General features: G+C 38.5%; 1 protein-coding gene across 2 annotated transcripts in view; it reads left to right on the forward strand.

Moving 5' to 3' along the window:
* ATRX (ATRX chromatin remodeler) overlaps positions 1-18,995 on the forward strand; it is an 84,053-nt gene that overhangs the window by 4,513 nt on the left and 60,545 nt on the right. The window contains exons 2-7 of one of the 2 annotated variants that reach the window (XM_054169460.1): positions 7,978-8,090; positions 10,507-10,562; positions 12,400-12,452; positions 13,676-13,800; positions 15,111-15,230; positions 18,693-18,802. In XM_054169460.1, the coding sequence (XP_054025435.1) occupies positions 7,978-8,090; positions 10,507-10,562; positions 12,400-12,452; positions 13,676-13,800; positions 15,111-15,230; positions 18,693-18,802 (577 nt within the window). The remainder of the gene's footprint in view (positions 1-7,977; positions 8,091-10,506; positions 10,563-12,399; positions 12,453-13,675; positions 13,801-15,110; positions 15,231-18,692; positions 18,803-18,995) is intronic. The other variant, XM_054169461.1, reaches the window with a different exon arrangement.

Raw genomic sequence — 18,995 nt, forward strand, 5'->3', positions numbered from 1 at the left:
ATGCTATTGGCAGTGAATCCCTTCTTTCCCTTTGAACAAAGCACGATTAAGGTTTTAAAATGCACCTTTGTGTGTATAGACACTAACTGGATCTTACTTTCCTGAAGTAATACAGTAAAGGTGAAGATGTATTTAGATTTTTCAAGTCATTGACTTAAATTAGTATTTTTTTCAGCTTGCAGATTATTTTGACTTTGAAGTTACAGATTTCTGTGTAGCATTCAAGCCAGATTAAGGAAAGTGTTTGTCTTAGCTTCTCTCCTTCTATTTATTTTATTTTATGTTTTTTTAAATTTTTTTTTTAGGTCCTATTACAGAAACAGGTGTAAAACTGAAGAATTTTTGACTTTTTAGTGAAGCATGGTAACTCCCAGCCCAATCCTGATGTGGCTCTTTGATGGTTGTTTGGATACCATCTCAAAGAAAAAGAAATTGTGTAATCTTCCTCAAGCAGAATAAAGGGTCTCTTAGTGACTTCAGACTGCTGCTTTCTCATTCCCCTTGTGTGTCTGGAGGAAAATAATTGTTTACTTGTCTGAACCTGTTTTGCCCCAAAGTTACTTCATCTTCATCATTTATAGTCTTCAACTGCACTAGGTATGACTTGATTAAGTCCCTGTGGATTTAAATTCAGTTCCAATCAAAGTAAGAGTGAGTTTGTTTTAATGAAGTTTTAAGCTTAGAATCTTCAAGTTTGATGGAGTGCTAGATGGCTGTGTTGCTTTCTAGTCAGAGCTTCAGTGTTCAGGTACGTTCTGACTGTGTTTGATGTATGATATTTAATGTGGTGCAATTCTGTCCAACCACAAGAGAATGTTTTTACTGTAAGAATGGTCAGCACAGGAGCAGGTTACCCAGAGAGGTTGTGGAGCTTCCGTCTGGAGGTATTCTGGGTTCCCTCAAATAACTGTCTCCTCTTGTGTTGAGGATTGGACTAAGCAATCACTAGAGGTCCCTTCCACCCTGAGTTGTGTGACTCTTGCTGTTACTAGCCTGCCCATGTCTGGTTTTGCTGCTGATAGTTGAAGCTCACAGAGTGTATTACTGCCACTGAAATTACAGTCTCTTTCCAGCTCATCTCAGGTTGTCATCACTTCTGCTTACAGAAACATTTGTACCAGTGGATTGGGAAAATAGCCAGATACAGTAAAAGAATTGGCTACTTACAGTGTGGATCAGTTTCTGTGTGTAGATCACCACGAATTTTTGTACTGGAGGAGAAAGGAAAGAACAGTGTGGGGGTGGCATCAGGTGCATGTGTCAGGGCATGAGAATTTGCGTCCTTTGGCAGCAGAGCTGGTTCCTGCCAACTTGAACAGCTTGTGTGAGTCCTGATTGGAAAGCCTCGCTTGTTTTGATGTAATTGGTATATCAGTATCAATAACTTACAAAATACTAATCTGATTTAGGCTCTACAATACCTTGTTGCTTTGCTTTTGGAAAACCATTTTTGAGTTAAAAAATTCCTACTGGATATGTTCTGTTTCCCCACCTTTATACAGCCATGTGCTTTTGCTAGGCTGAAGTTATTTTCTGGTTGTGGGTTTTTTTTTCTGAGATAAGAAGGCGCCTTAGGATATTGCAGGTCTGTTGATTCCTTTTTTTGATTAGGAATAAGAAAATAAGCAACTCTGATGTAGGTTTTACTATCTTCCACTCTTTCCAACAATCTTAAGCAATTTTATTTGTGTGTGTTCAGCCACTGTGTTGACATGTTCCATATGAAACAACTATGTAGGCTCTGTCTTCTAACCAAGATACTTGAATTGGGGTAAGTCCAATGCTTTTTTTCTCATCAGGAAAAACTCGAAGATTTGCAGGTGATAGAATACTGGCATGATTATACCGAGGCTTAGGTTGTATGAAAGGAAATGACATGTTTTGGGAGGAAGAAGTGAAGAGAATGTCTAGTACCCATTTTGAAATTGTACATTTAATCAAATTTAATGAAATTCCATTTCAGCTTTATTTATTATAATCCAGTGATTTAAAAATATGCTAGTGTGTGTAATGTGTTAGACAAAGAAATGCTTTGGTAAAAACACGTTTGGATCTCCTTCAGATCTTTGGGTGCCTCTGAATTAGCATGTGAATTAAGATTGGCCTTTGATTATTCATTTTTGCTGATAATGTAGAGGGGCTTGGAGAACACAAACTGAATTTCTTCAGGGTGTAACTGACCCAAAAAATGTGCTCCAGCATTCTGTGTTCTAGCTGCTGCTACTTGTTCAGTCTGCAGAACCATACTGGACGTAGTTTGAATCACTAAAATGTATGTAGCATGGATATGCTACCAAATCTTCCTATGCTTTCATGCAGATATAATGTGTTCTTTCCCTTCTTCTTCCCACTGTCTTAATTAAAATACTTCTGCTGTGGGTTGCTGGATTTCTGTAATTCACAGAGGGATACAGTCTGAAGCAAAGGATGATAGTCTACAGACAGTTTAAAAGCACATCTGGTATTTTTCTTTCCTTTTTTTTTTTTAAAAAAAAAAGGATTGTTTAATTTTGTCTGCTTAGTTCTTGTTTTGCAGTGTTCTGTTTCAGCTTCAACAGTGCAAAATAATTGGGACTTAACTTAAACCAACTGTAAAGATGAATTAAAAAAAACTTGTGCCATTGAACTACTATTAAAGTTTAAACAGAAAATAGTTAAGTGTTGAATTTGAAGGCGAGCATTTAAGATGGGAAACATTTTGCAAAGCTTATTTGCCAATATTGATGTAGATGAAAGCTGGAAAGCATTCCTTTTCCACTGACATTCAGGGGCCACTTGAAATTTGGATAAAGGACACTTAGACTAAAGGTTGGTAGGATTCTGTGGAAGACAAATAAATTTCTTTAAAGAAAACACAATTTTAAAACTATTCTTCCAGATGCTGATACTAAGTGGGACATTCCCCTCCTGTAGTTTTGAAGTGTCTGAAGGAAGTGGATAGTAACTGAGCACAGGAACAAGGTTTTCCCATTGCAGTTCTACAATCCAATCCATTGTAATCCAGTGTTGCTGCTGAAATGGGCAGTCCTGCGCTTTGCCCTGCCCTCAGTGTGAATCTTAAGCACCTCACCTGCCATCAGAGAGAATGGTCATGTGAATGCGTAGCGAGTGGGATCCAAGTGAAAGCTGGTCCTTCGAATCTTACTTGTCCAAGGTGATTTGACTCATTTTGCAGAAGCATGATCGTTAGCTAAACCAGGTAATGAAGTAAGGTGGTGGTTTGACCTAGGCTGGGTGCCAGATGCCCGTCAAAGTCGCTTTATCATTCACCTCAATTGGACAGGGAAGAGAAAAGATAAGAAAAGGCTAGTGAGTCAAGATAAGGATAGGGAGAGATCACTCGGCTCATGGGCATAACACACTCAACTTGGGGAAATTAAATTTATTACCAATCAAATCAGAACAGGGTAATGAAAAAGAAAACCAAATCTTAAACCACCTTCCCCTCACCCCTCCCTTCTTTCCAGGCTCAGCTCTGCCCCCAGATTTCTTGACCTCATTCCACCAAGCAGTGCATGGGGACAGGGAATGGAGTCAGTTCATTATAGATTGTATGTACCACTCCTTCCTCCTCCCAGGCTTTGGCTGCAACATGGGGTCCCTCCCACAGGAGACAGTCCTTCCTAAGCTGCTTCAGTGTGAGACCTTCCCACAGGCTGCGGTTCACAGACTGCTCCAGCAGAGGTCCCTTCTATGCGTAGAGTACTTTAGGAACAGAGTGCTACAGTGTGTTGTTCATGACATCACAGCCTTCAGGCATGTCTTAGGTTGAGCAAACAGAATTGGAAACTTAAATGGAAATACGATTCACAAATGTATACAAAAACATACCAAATACACGAATTCATATTCAGCCTTGGCCCAGTTCTTTCCAGCCTGGGCTTTACCAAAACCTCACCAGGCCAACATCTTCCAACCTTCCCCCCAAATAAGCCCAAAACCCAAGCCTCAGTGCCCTGCCCCAAAACCTCAGTGCTTCCCCCCAACACTAGGCCTGAAATGGTGTAGCTACAAACTAGCTTTGCTAAGGCCACTCAAAGCTGCAAACCTACCTCTCCTGCATCGCCAGAGATAAAGGTCTGTGCCGGGAGCAGGGAGAAAGAGATAAAAAGGGGAGAACGGAGAGAAGTGCTTGTTTATAAAGGGGTTGCAGGATTATGGGAATGAAATAACAAAAATTGCATTTTCTAGTCCACCTCCTGGACCATCTGGTCTGTTGAGGAATGGCTTGAATTGCAGGGGCATAGTCCTATGGAACAGCTGCTTGAACAAAGTGTGTAGGCCGGACTCCATCTAGATGTTTGCTGCTCGCAGTGAGCAGGTGTGCTGATGTAGGGGGATCATCGTGGCCTTGAAGCTGTGCTTGCAGCTGCGAGTATAGATAAAGTATAGGTAAAACAAAGAACTAATTAGAGAGGAGCTTGCACGTAGATCTAACTGTAAGTAGGCTGGATATTATAATGTAACCCTGGACTAATGGCCAATGAAATAATGACATCTGTGCATATTTAGCTGAGATGCTTTATAAGCCGTGCTTTCTAACAATAAAGTTGAAGCTTGCTTATCAATCATATTGATTGCTGCGAGTCTTTCCCTCACCTATCTCGCCGTTGGATATTTCTTCACAACACTGGTCCTTCTGGAGGACTTTTTTGTTTTCCTCTGTAGTTTTTAAACTGGTAGCAAGGTATATCCTCTTGCTCTGGCATTGCATCATTGATGGGCTACAGGTGTATAGCTGGCTTCACTGTGGACTTCACCATGGGCTGCAGGGGAATTTTCTCTGGCACCTGGAACACTTCCTCCCCTCCTGCTTCACTGACCTTGGTGTCTCTAGGGCTGTTTTACATACTCTTATTCCTCTCTCCCAGCTGCTGTTAAGCAGCAGTTTTCCTGCCTTCTTAAATACATTATCCTAGAGGTGCGACCACCATTACTGATGGGCTCAGCCTTGTCCAGCGGTGGATCCATCTTGGGACCATCTGGTATTGTCTCCATGAAACATGGGAGAAGCTTCTACCACCGTCATGCAGAAGCCACACCTGTAGACTCCCTGCCACAGAAACCTTGCCATGCAGACCCAATATAGCTAGGCATGTCCAAGGGGACAGCATTCAACAGCCAGACTGAATTAAGTATGTTGTGTCTGGATTAGGACACCAGCTGTCCCTTAATTTCCTTCTGTATCTATTGATCTGTAGAATCATTTAGCCTAATACCTGGTTTGCCTAATATGTACTTCTTTTTTTTCAATCCTAGTAAGAGCCAGGCGTTTACTGTTTGAGTGCAGCACTTGCTCTGAATTTAGGTAAGAAATGGTATTCTCATAGGATAGTTTCCCAAGGTCACAAATCAGGTTCATGGCCAAACCAATAATAGTAGGACACCATTCCTTTCAGTCCTGTTTTAATTAGGCTAAACAGTGTTGAAACAGCTCTAGACTGATGGTGAAGCCATTTCTTTAGAACATGCAAGTCTGAAAATGCTGGTAAATGGTGTTGGGGCTGTTGCTGTGTGGTAGAGGGAGGTGCTGGCTTTACTTTGTGCTTCTGAAGTGGTTCTCAATTTTTAGGCTCCTATATTTAAAAAAAAAATACTCTCTTTGTGGTTTGTAATCAATTTAGTAGTGGATGGGTCTATTAATACATTGCAAAGAACAAGGATTTTGCAGTATAAGCTTTAAAAAAATCTTGCAGATAGATTCTGAGCTATAAATGTGTGACACAAAATCACTTATGTACAAAACCAGGTAGAGCATTGCCCTAAATTAAATTTTCTTTGTGGTGAGGGATAGTAAGTGTAACACCTTTACTTACACTTGACCTGCTATTCCTTCACGTGGTCTTACAGTACAAAATGCTGAGTAATCAGAGGAAAGACAAGTTGAGGAGACGTTTGTAGATTTTCTTTGGACATTGTTTGTCAGCATGATTCTTTTGCTCTGAAAAGAATCATTTTAGTCTGGTTAGAATAACAGTTAGTAAATGGCAGTAGATAATGTCCCAAGTGCTAATCACAGAGACACATCCATACCACTATGAATTTGGTTTGTGTTGAGAACAATAATATTAGAACTTTTCTATAATTCACATTTCTTTTTCTAAAATAATGTTACCTAAGTAAGTTACTTATAAAGCAAATGAGCAGAATTCCACGTGTGGTCTGACTTCTTTTTTTCCCAATTACCAAAAATCCACTTTTTTTGTGGCCTTTCTCAATGTGCATTAGTTTTCCAGACTGTCTGGGATAGACATAAAACATATTTATGTTTTAATTTTTTTTTTTTTTTTTACTTACTGTGAATAAATTGTCATAAATCTCCCTCCTAAAGTTGAGCACGCAGTTTGGTAAAGCCTAAGTGTGTCAGTAGTATTTTCTGTAGTTTGGTAGGAGTATACCCTTCATCCATGAGAATAAAAGGAAGCCTCAAGTTCGGGGACCAGGAGCTGTGCAGCAGCGTGAGTCCAGTAATTAGAGAGGGAGACTTCAGGCAGATGGAGAAAAGAATTTTAAGATGCACTTGAGAGTAAACTGGGCTTTGTTACCCTCCTTCAGAGTTGCTCAAGTGATTGATGGTATCTGTGTGGATTCAGAAGTGTCCTCATGCAGAAAATCTTTTCATTACAAAGCCTGGTTTTGTTTTGAGTATTTCAGAAGATTTAAAGACATTACAGATTGATTTTGTAGTGGGTATTTTATATGTGGTTATTTCCACTGCTTTAAATAGTCATTTGCATTAATGTGATGATACCTTTGACTCAGTGCTCAAGAGAACCTCCATGTCCTTATCAAACAGATGATTTTGTTATGTTTTTTTTTAGCAATAATGGCTAAATAGAAAGAAGTTAATAAACTGATAGATAGTAGGGATAGTAAAGTGAGTGGGTTGAGCTGATGGTATTCTAAAAAAGAAGGACAGAAAATCTTAGTTCTGTTGCTGTCAGAAAACCAATTTGGAAGTAAGGGGGAGAGAAAAAGGATGAAAGCCTGTGTCCTTAAACTGGGTTAACTTCTGAAGGGGGCGTTGTAGTTGAGCAGTTTGGAAGCTGGTATCTAGTGATGCGGTACTATGACTCAGGCATATAAGCTGGCACGTTTGAGAGGGATGGCATCGTCCAGGAGGGAAGTGGTGACAAACTGCTGAGTGCTGACTGTTGACACAGGGGGGGTTTGAAAGGGTGACTGCCCTTGGCCTCCCTCAGCATGTTGGCAACTAGAAAAAGACACTTGCTGTGGAAAGCAGTAGCAGCTTTGGGAGGAGGAACTCTGCAATAAACAATTTAAAAATGAGCAGGAATAGCATGGATTATGAAACAGTGGAGCTTTGTAATGAAAGCATAGGATAAAGGTGTTGCCTTTTTACTGTAATGAGCGTGCAACACATTGGTGTCTGAAGCTGCCTAGTGAAAATTCCCACAAACAGATCAAGAAATTACCTGATCCTGCGTGGATGGTTTTTGACAAAAATCGGTGCAGGATATGTGTATATGTACATGACTAATTTAATGTAAGCTTTGCATAAGCATGTAGATCTGTTTGTTTCTAAGGTTGTAGGTGAAATTCTACCATTATTTCCCAGGCTTTACATCCTCAAAGGTGACTTTATTTTATTATTTAAAGATCTTACTGTTTTTAACCTGTAGTAGAATTTTAAATTCATTTTTCACTATCTTCCTGTCATAGCAGAATTACCACTCAGGCTTCCTTCAGTTTTGCAAATAATTTTAAACATTAAAAATAATTTAAATAGGCTTTTTGTTATTATTTTAAAGAGTTCTTGCTGCTTTTTGTCAGTAAGGCTGCACCTATTTTACTCAAGGTTTAACAAAATTTTGCCATTTTTATTTACTCTGATATTTTCTTGTAGGAGCAGTTGTTTAAACAGTAACTCAGTTTCTTTTGTAGGTATTTATTGAGATTAAACAATTTCTCTGTGAGATGTGTAGGTAACTGTGAGCTTTACTTGTATTTTAACAGTGAAAGCAAGTTGAATACATTGGTACAGAAACTTCATGACTTCCTGGCTCAGTCATCAGAAGAATCTGAGGACGCAAATTCTCCTCCAGCACTATCTAAAAACAAAACCATAGGTAAAAAGTCATGTTATGTTTTTATTTTTAATGTACGTATGATTCTAAAGTCGAATCACTTTGTGGCTTTACTGTGTTGCACTTCACTGGGATAGTTATGCAAAGGCCTAATGTGATGTCAGTGGTGAAACTGTAACAAATACACAGTAGGTCTTTGCTACAGTGTTTATTTCAGTTCTGAACCTTTTCTAAGTGGGAAAAAAAAAGTAATCCCGCTGCTAATTTACGTGCCATGAAATGTGAGATGGCAAACACGCTTGTGTCAGGGGTAGAAGCTCCCTGTTCACTTCACCTGTATGTGTAAGTGCAGTATCTTGGTTTTTCTGCTGACACAGCTTTTGCATACTGTACAGCTGTGGAAGAAGTTCTGGAGGTTGTGCTTTCATAATTAGTAAAAGAAGAAATGGACATGTAATCTGGAAACGTTTCAAAGCAGTACTTCTAAAAAGCCTCACATCCAACAAAAGGTCAAATTCAGTATTAGAAATTTTTGCCTACGAGTCAGAAATAGGTGTTGAATTCTAGGCACACCCACCACAATGCTGATTACAGACATGTAAAGTGAAATTATTTCCTAACAATACTGAACAAAATTTATTTCCAAATTTGACTAGGTTAAACCCAGTTCTTACTTTAGGTAGGACTAGTTACAGATGCAAACTTTTCAATCTCTGCTGCTTAATGAGCTAAAAGTTGTGCTGAAGTGATAAGACTACAGGAGAAGGACAGTGTGTTGACTGCTACAGAGCTTATTATTTAGGATGATGAGAGTTTGAAAATAAGAGTTTAATCTTCCCAAGTTGTCCCAAGTAATAAATTTATGTGGGTTTTCAGGTGTGCAATTAATATATTCTAATATTTTTTTCTTAAGCGTTTGCTGCCATGTGGTGCTAACCTCCTTGTGTCAGCAGCAAACTGAACTGTTAACATAAGAAAAAGAACTTACTCACGTGATACTGTGATACAGATAATCTCAAAGTGATATTCTGCTGAGGAGCATACTGGGAGAAAGAAATCTTTTCCCTTTATCCTGTGTGGTTACAAAGCAGGCTCTTTGCCTAAAAGTACAAATTTCCTTTGAAACAGGGGTACACTTATTAATAGCAAACGTGACTCAGTGTTGGTTTCAACATCTCATGTTTTCTTTCTTGAAAAAGAACATATTAGTTGAAAATACAACATTTAAGCATTTAAAAAAAAAAAAGGAAATGCCAGAATTAACTCTGCAAATTTGCTTCCCTTCCCAGTTACCTGTGCATAATGATAGTGTCTTTGCTGCTGTGCCTTTTCTTAATCAACAGGATACTCATTCAGTGTACAAATGTTAGACAGGATTTGAGCCAAATCAGGTTCATATAGTGATAAAATTAATTTTGTTCCCAACATTTAAGATGATGTGAGGAGAGAGATGATGGTAAACACAGTCAAGCATGTCCCTGTCTCACTCAGAGGTCAATTACAATGCGAAGCCGTTGGTCACTGAGCGCTTGTATCTTGGGAGCTGCCCTGGAACTGAACTCTACCATGATGCTAGGAGTGATAAGATGCCCCAGTAACTTCCACTCTGGCTTTTCTTAATATGATTTTAAGTTGATTTTACTGCCTTATCATAGAATCAGTAAGGTTGGAATGTTTTTTTATCCTCTTTGCATTTGAATTGCATGTCTCCCTCCCGTACAGGAGGAGAGTCACTGAGAGTGTAAGAGAGACTGACTTGCTGCTCCTGTTTGGAGTGCCCAGCTCCTGCCCTGGAGCATCAGTCCCAGGAGAAATCCCGCACACTCCTAGCCCTGAAGTGGATAGAGCACGTGTGGTTGGGTCAGCGCTGGAAGGGATGCCGCACTGTCATTCTGTGGGGTCCGTCACACAGAGAAACAGCTAGAGGGCCAGGTTCTTTTGCTTTGGGAAGTAGTGCACGTGCAGCCTGTTAGCAGTCTGAATACAGAATCTACAGAGGTTGTAGCTGCCAGGATCATAGACTTCTCTACCAAGCATGTACAAACTGGTGTTTTCCATGGCTGTGATTTTATGATCCTAGTTTTAACATTACAGTTCTAATGTCAAGATGTATAAGAGAAAATAATTCTACTTAGTGCATTTATTCATTTATTAAGAAGTTAATTTTATTTCTGCATATACAGTTGCACTTTAATTTCTTCCATATTTCCTCAGATGTGGGAGGGCTTCTTTGAGCCTCTCAGTGATGTAATTGAAAGTAATCTCTAAATGCATTCTGTAAAACTGATGCCATACAATGAGTTGTGCTTTCTTGTGCAGGTCTGTCTCTGAAAGCCACAGTGTTGTCTTTATTCATGCTGGTGGAACATAAAAAATGCTATGACATAGTGTGAAGAACTAATGTTTCTTGCATTTCAGTGATTTAATTCACTTTAATTCCTTTGATTTCTTTCTATAGGTAAAAGTAGAGAATCTAAAAGTAGTTCAAGTTCAATGGAGAACAGTAGAGAAGAGGTAGGAATGAAAATGCTTCTGAATTTTAGTTTCATGACTGGTGCAGAATGGCTAGTACAGAAAATGCTGAGTTCACTGCTACTCTTACAATAAATGCTTAAAGAATATTAGCAGAACCATGCAGTAAATGTCATAATTTATAGTGGATACAAACATAATTTGTGAAGTGTTTTAAAATGAATTTAAAATGTAGTTTTAAGTAAATTTAAATTTTTGTATGACAGTTACTTAAATTAAGGCAGTCCTGTTTCTCCCTGCCCACCCTTCTTTATTTCCATAGTATTGAAATGCACACATTTACTGCTTTGTCTTTTTGATGCATAATAATTCCTGGGAAAATGTCTTTAACGTGGTTCAGAGAGTTAGGTTTTACTTACCTGAGGTATGTGATTGCATTTTTGTGAAGAAATGCAGAGTCTTGTTAATTGATGCATATTGGACTCAATCTTGAAGGCCTCCTCCAACCAAATATTTTCTGCGATACCCTGAGTACATTGCACACAGAGTTTTTCTTTTTAAGAAAACTTGCAGAACATTCTTTTATCCTTATTCTGTTCTTTGGCTTATGTGTAAATAGGCTCTTACTTATTTTTGGCTTAAAAGACTTGGTCTCTGCCTTGTGATTAATGCTTGCACCCTGTCACTCAGATAGCAGCAGGTACTTGGTTGTCCTTTTAGGCAAATATGCTTTCTTTTTAAAAAAGAGAAAAATATGTAGATTCAGGATTCTTAGTGATAACAAGCAAGTTTCTTTTATATGGTGTCTTAGATGCATCAAAGACATTTTTCATGTGCTATGTCTAATACCTGCTTTCCTGTTGCAAACATTCTGGTTGATAATGTTCAATATATAAAGCACAACTGCTGGTGTCCTGCCTTAGTTTTCCTCTTCTGCAGTAAATTCAGTTACTTATTTGATACTGTCCAAACCTAGTTACGATGCGCATCCACAAACCTCTCAAATACCAGTTTTCCTGCAAAGATGGGCAGGCTTTTCTGGCATAAGAGCCAGCTAACAAGTGTCTGTATTCTGGTGGCAGTTCTTGCGTGCATGCTTGTGATATCTCCCTAGTGCCAGCCTTCAAGAACCCTCTGTATCTAGGTGCCAGAAAAGATGGTGGTTCTTTCACATAATGTGAGAAACATTCATAGACCTGCAGCAGCCTCTGCAGCACTTCAGTGTTGTGAGGAATCCTAGTGAGTGTAAGGAAGTGGAAATGCACAGGAATGTGGAGGCAGGTGGGTGGATGTGTAGGCAGGCATGCTGATCAGGAAAGTTAACATTGCAATGAAAATACACAGAACAGGAGATACCAGAACTGCTGATGGCTAGAACTGCCCAGTGGTTGTGGTGGGTTCAGAATTCCTCCCAACATTAAACATGAGCCTTTCCCAGTCTTCTTATGAAAGCTGAGAGAACTTTCAGCAGGTGATACAAACCGAGAATTTCCTCAGTTACATCAGTACTCAAGGTCCATGCAGTCTTTCTCAGAATATCTCAATTTCTGACAGTGCCCTCTGTGTTTCTTTTAAGATACATGCATAAGGAGGTTAGGGAGCATTAGTGGCTTAGAGTTTGATGACGCCTATCTCTTTTTTGAAGAATAATGTTTTCTTGGGGCCTTCCTACTGATCTGAAATCCATAGATTTAGATGACCTGAACTGTCAGGACTGTTGAAATTGGGTGTCACTTTTTCTTAATGCTTTTCTTGCCCCCCTTTTTTTTTTTTCTTAAGAGTGCTGGTGACTTCTGAAGTGTGCTCTAATAAGAAGCTGTCTTTCTTGACATGTCACTTGGTCACAGATGTGTTGACTTTAATGTTTTCTTGTTTTTAGGGTAGTAGTTCTTCGGAAAGAACCAAATCTGTGGGATTGTCACGCTCAAAAAGGTTGGTTTGGAAAACAAAACCAAACAAACTGCTTTTTTGGCACGTGAAACTGGAAAAGCCCAAGGACTAAGCCAGATACTTTTAGTATACACCAGCATAACTCCATTCAGCTAGCAGAGTGCTGGTAAAACAAGTACCTTAGAGTGATATTAAAATTCAAACCATTTTGCAGGGTCAAACATAAAGATCATAAAAAATGGGGTTTACTAACAGACACGGCAAAATTCTCATGTATCTCCAGGACAAAGGTGTTGATACAGTTGTTCCTTCATTCTTGCTATTTCTGCATGCAGAAGTTTTCCAAAAATGTTAACTGGGTCATACCAAAAAGAAAAAAAAAAAAGAAAAAAAGAAGACTTTATGTACCTTACTGTTAGGGGACTGTAGAGTTGCAAGTTTAGTATTATATATATTTGGCTTTAATTTATCCCTCATCTTCTGAATCCAGTGTCCTGCTGAACTCATTGATTTATATTGTTTATACAGACTTGATTTTCTGCTTCCTTTCTGTCACTAAGGACATTTGCACTCATACATTTGTCATACTATGCCAAATTGTGACAAAACTAGTACCCTGCAGTAGTTCATGTACTACCTTCAGACTACTGAAAGTTATGGTCACATTCTTTTTTCTATTTTTTTTTCCCACCCTGCCCTAACATGGTAATTTCACTCATTTTAATGATTTTGGTTCTAAATTATATTTGTGTGAAATTCTTTCACCTGGTCTTTTTATTCAGTAGTCACCTTTTCATTTCTTTCTTCATTTCCTTTATTTCCTTGCAAGCATCTTTTCTGCCAAGCTGCTTATTGTAATTTGCTGATGCCTGTGTGTTCTGTTACACTGCCTGTTAAACTCGGAGCGATGAACAAAATTCCTGAGGAGACATTAATTTGTTTCATTTAGGCTTTTTTTCCTAGAAGTGTGATATCCCTGAAAACCTTCATAAAAACACATCCAACTTTGATTTTGCTAAAAAAAAATAACGCAGGAAGCCTTTGAAACAAAACTATTTTATTAGTACCTCTTTTAATTTCACCTCAGAGGGGAGAATTCCTGTTCCTAACAAGAAAATTGGTCTACAACTTACTACAATAACTTAGAGTGCCCCACCTTATAATGCCTTAAATTAATTCTGGTATTCTACTTACAAAAGGTGCCAGCCTTACCTGTTTGTCACAGTATGGTGTGTTTTTTCTTTGTTTGGTTTTTTTCTGTGCAGGAAACCTACAGTTGTAACAAAATATGTTGGCTCAGATGATGAACAAACTTTAGATGAGACTGTAAATGAAGATATTTCAAATGAAAACTCAGAAAATGATGTTGATATGCAAAGCTTGCCTAAAGGTAGTTCATGTCTGTCTTTGTTTCTGAATTCAGCAAATCAGAAAAGATTATGGTGCAGCCTAAATAATTAACTAGAATGCACATGCGGAGTAGTAAAATGCTTGTCTTGCATTCTGTTGGCTTTTTGTATATAAGCATACAAGCTGGAGCTCAAGCACAAATACACACAGTACACTCATTTAAAAGAGGAAACCAAGCACCTTTAGTTTTGGACTCAGCACACTTCAGTCTATGGGTACACCAGGATGTGCTGGTGACTTAATTTCAGATGTCTACTGACATCTGTATAAAACCAGCATGAAACAAGAAATACTTTTTTCTGTTCTTTTGTGGAAATCTCAGACTTCATCCCTTTCAAGTCTTACTTATTGTACTGTTCTGTCTTTGAGGTTATTGACAATTAGATCAACTAAAGCAAAACTCAGCCGGGGTAAGGGAAATGTCATTATTTGATATAATTTTAAGCATCCTTTTAAATAGTTGATATGATAAGCCTACATCCTGCTCTTAACTATAGTGTGAGTTTGATTAATCTCTTCTGTTTCTTACCTGTGAAAGCTACAGTGAAAAATATGAAGGACTACTGCTGCAGTAGCATGTAGCTACTGTATGTTTGGCAGTACTTAAAGCAGTGACTTTAAAATTACTTTTTTTCGGACTGTTAGGTAATTTCTAGTGTTCTTACAGTGAAAGCATCAAAACTGAGATCTTCAGTAAATTTTTTTTTTTGCATTCACAAAGTCTTCTGTTTAAATAAAAAACAAAGGAATTTTTGCATTTTGTTGAAAACAAACCAGGTTCTAGTGTATTGATTTTTCTTGTATTTCATATTGATAAAAGTCATGATAGTGGAAACTGATTATGAGGGGGGAAAAGAGAGAGAAAAAAATAGTTCCTCTAAGGCTTTTGATGGATTTAAGTGACCTAATCAAAGCCCTTTATTTGTAGCACTGCACTGCAAATCCCTGTACTACACACGCCCAGCAGTATGACAGTCCTGGACAGTCCTCTCTATATGTAGTGCACCGGGGCAGGGAATGCAGAATTTGCTCCTCGTAGCCCATTCAGTCTTTGGCTTTTGTCCTACAACTGCGAACCAGACATAGTTTGAAGTGTGTGGTGGGGCTTTTCAGTTTGTTCTTCTGTGTTTTATTCCTCTGAACATCTGTGCATTCGAAACTTTAAGTCAACAGACAGCACTACTTTTTTTTTTTTTTTTCTTCTTTTAAAGATACTATGTTGGCTTTTATTTAAACAGGACTTTTGCACTTCATTTAATGGTTTCCAATTTCTAAATGAAATCATTCTAGGTACAGTGGTTGTACAGCCTGAGCCAGTGCTGAATGAAGACAAAGATGATTTTAAAGGGCCTGAATTTAGAAGCAGAAATACCGTTAAAATGAAACCCGAAGCTCCTAAAAAGCGTGGAGGTAAATACAATTTAAAGCATTTGTTAAAATGGGTTTAGATTGTTGCTGATGACCACATTTGGTACACTTCAAATTGTTCATATTTCTGATAAATTATTCTAAAAATACCTCCACTCTTCTGGCTTTCTGTTCTTGAAGGATTCTAGCTGAAATTAGCCTCCATTGCTGCCCCTGCAATGCAGCAGTGAAAGCTAAGATCAGTTCTCATTAAACTTATTTTCAGCAGCTATAGGATGCATCATTAGGTGCTCTGTATGGACCCCTTGCTTTGTATTCAGAACAGTTGTTTGGTTGCAATCGGGTGTTTGAGGTATTCTTGTTTTAAGGAATTATATCGGAATACGGTAGATAGGGGAACATTCACTGACTCTCCAAGAAGGCAACCTTATTTGAGCAGGAACATGTATAGGCATATTATCAATCAGTGAGCTAGCAAGAAACCCAAAATCTCTTAGCAATCCAAAGACTTCTTTGTTTTGTTTTGTGGGAAATTCCCTACCAGTGGGCCCACCTGAGGATTGTCTTTGAAGAGCTGCTGTGCCAGCCAGTTTTCCGTATCTTGAGCAATTAGGTAGGTTATAGCAGTAACAGAAATTAACGTCCCATTTTTTTCTGAAAAGTAAAGGACAGGAAGGATTTTGCACGAAGCAGCTGGTTAGAAGGCAGGTATTTTCCTTAATACTACAGGCAATATCTGAGTTCACACATACATCAGTACCCACTGTATTCAGACAGCTCTTGTACACACTATTTATCCTTCCCATTGCATCATTTGAGATACTTGCTCTCTTTTTAAAGTCTTATTGTAATTTAATAAGTGTGGTTTCTTCATCTGTGGTTGAAGAGGAGTGAAATGTGACTGTGTGGAAATGTGCTTGTGCATATATTTGGGGCCATGCATGATTTTAATCACAGTCTGAGCAGTGATGTTTTCTCTCAATTATTAATCTTTGACAGTCAGTTTCCTTCCATCCCTGCAGGATGTCTTGTTCAGCATAGAGCAGTGCTTTTTCCTGTTGTCTTTATAACAATTCTACAAAAGCCCTGACAGAAATCTTAAGAGTTATGGTATTAAAAAGATAGAAGTCTTCTGCTTGAGCTTTGTGGCCTGTGTCTTCTTCCCAGGATAGTTCATATGAGCTATGCTTCCAGCTTTTTTTCTCCATGCCTGGAGAATTTGAAGGCCGCCTTTTGTGTATCTGGACTGGTTAATCATGCACTGCTGCCTGGCATAATAGTTTTGGAAATCTGAAGTTTGTTTAAACCAGATCTTTATCAGGGCAATTTCAGGTGTATCTGTTTCACTACTGATAGTCCTTGGCTTGGCTTTGAAGTATACAGTACATGTGTAAAGCTTCTGTCAACTTTCAGGGAGATGAAGTAGGTACTGCCTGCTTTTGTGCTGTCCCCATTTCCAGACCAGGAGAGGTATGAGCGATGTGAGTGCAGTTGACCTCGAGAGCAGCTGGATTGGGGATGTATGAAAACAGTTTTATTTTGTGATGAGTACTGAAGAGGTAGTGGAGGTCCATTTAGTCTACACTTGTAGCAAATCTTGTTACATGATATGGCACTTACCTTTCTCTAGGGTGAAGTGCCCTGGCCCATGCATATAGTAAGTTATATACATTGCTGGTTTAAGCAGGTAAGCATGTAGTAGCAGCCACTTGAGATTCTGAATTCTGTGCACAGTGCAAGTAAATAAATAAAGACAACAAAAATTGCCAATCTGTCTTTGTGGAGTATGTATTCACATTTTATCAGAAGTTCTGTGTGCTGTTTAACTTGAAGAAGCAGTAGTGATAGAGCTCTTGTTTTTCTGGCATCCAGATGCTCTTATCCAGGAGTGCAGTGTCAGTTTTGTACTGCAGAATGCATATACATGTATTTTTGCTTATAAACTCACAGTTAGGAATGGTTTAAAAGTATTTCTCAGTATTAATTAATTAGCAGTTGTTTCATTTCTCTGCATCATCATAATTTGAAGTAGTAACATAGTTTACAATGGTTTGTCTCAGAAATCATCTCTTGTTTCTGGTGCCAACTTGTAGGTTCCTAAGAAGGAGACAGTAGAGCTTTCTTTTAAAGTTGCAGAGGAGGGGGAAGTTGCTGAGGTCTTGTAAACAACTTGTTCCTCAGTTGGCTGTTGACCTCTGTGATTCTTAGATACATTAAAGGTTTGGGAAAGCCTGAGTAGGCTTCTGTGCTGCTTTTTAAAAATAGAATAGAGTTTTCTTTTCCAAGTAGTATGAGATGGTAGATACAGTTCTTCAGTGTTTACCAGCAGTGTTTGAAACAGATATTTGAGCTGGTTTTGAGGTCCTTAGAGGTGCTTTGCAAGTCCACAAGCTCTGCAGTACATGCAGTCATGCATGTGTCAAAGTTAACACAACAAATCTCATACTCAGAATTCCAGACCTCCTATTTTCACTGGATTGTGAGGGCATATTAGTTGTTCTTACTGCTCTGTAAACCATTGGAAATTGTGCTTCAGTAGCAAATTGCTACTAGCTCGTACTGTTCTTGAGAATGTTCATTCAGTTCCTTAACATTGTGGTGGTGATGTTTGGTTCTAATTCTGTGTAGGGATTATTTAGATAAATATGTATATAGTCTGTACTCAGACTGTAGTTGTTAACCATTTGAGTTAATTTCCTTGTACTACTTGCTGAACATGACAGCGAAGGACAAGCCACAGTTAAGTCATCCTATGTCAAATCTCTGTCTGCTTGATCCCAAATCAAGTTTTGGAAGGTGCATAAACTCTCTATCTGACCTTTCAGAACTGTGATTTTCCTTTCTCTTTATAGTATCACTGCTGTTGAAAACAAAATGGTCTCATAGTATTAATTAGTTGGTTTAACTGCTAACTGCCTGGCATGTAGCAAGCCTCCAAACTCCGTGATCACCACCTTTTAAAGTGAATTGAATGATTGACATATCCCCCCCCCCAACAAATTTTTGTGACCCAGTGTAGGTAGAGTAGCAGAGTGGTGCAGAAACTGTGGGAGCAGTCAGCAAGATGGTGAGAACGTGTGTTTCACAGCAAAAGTGTAGCTTCAAAAAAACCCCAAAACCCTAACCCCAAAACAACAAAATACCAAGAAGGGAACAAAAAGTGAAAAAAAGGAATGAATGAGGAAGGTTGTATCAGGGCTGCTTTGAAAGAGTTTTAGTGATGACTCTTATTTAGGTGTGTTCTGATGAGGTGACCACTTAATCCAAACTAACTCTCAATGGAAAAATGAAATCTTGACCCCAATTGGAGTATAGAAGTTAGAGGAAGGTTCTTTCAGTCTGAGTGGCTGGTGGTTACAGAAATACTTCTCTAGTGCTGGGTAGTAAAGAAATAAAGGCATAACATAACATGCCAAAATATTGTAAGAAAATGAATCAGCTTTATACAGATTGCTTAAAAATATATGAAAGCAATTAATATGTGTTTTACAATCTTCTCTATAGAGGAAGGACTACATGGAATTGTAAGCTGTACAGCTTGTGGGCAACAGGTGAATCATTTTCAAAAGGATTCAATCTATAGACATCCTACACTGAAAGTTCTTATTTGTAAGGTATGTGGTAAACAGTTCTACAGTTTGTGCTGTTTGTTTTTGTTTGAAGTGTCATATTAGTTGATTTGGGTGGGACTTTCGTGGGAGCAAGTCTTGTTTATTAGCAATAAACTTCTCCGTCTTTAACTGTTACAATTAAGGAAAAAGGTAAATAATAGACGACAAATTTATGTTCTTGTTTTCTTATGCCCAA

This window comes from Dryobates pubescens, chromosome 18, assembly GCF_014839835.1.
Source record: "Dryobates pubescens isolate bDryPub1 chromosome 18, bDryPub1.pri, whole genome shotgun sequence".
Lineage (NCBI taxonomy): Eukaryota > Metazoa > Chordata > Aves > Piciformes > Picidae > Dryobates > Dryobates pubescens.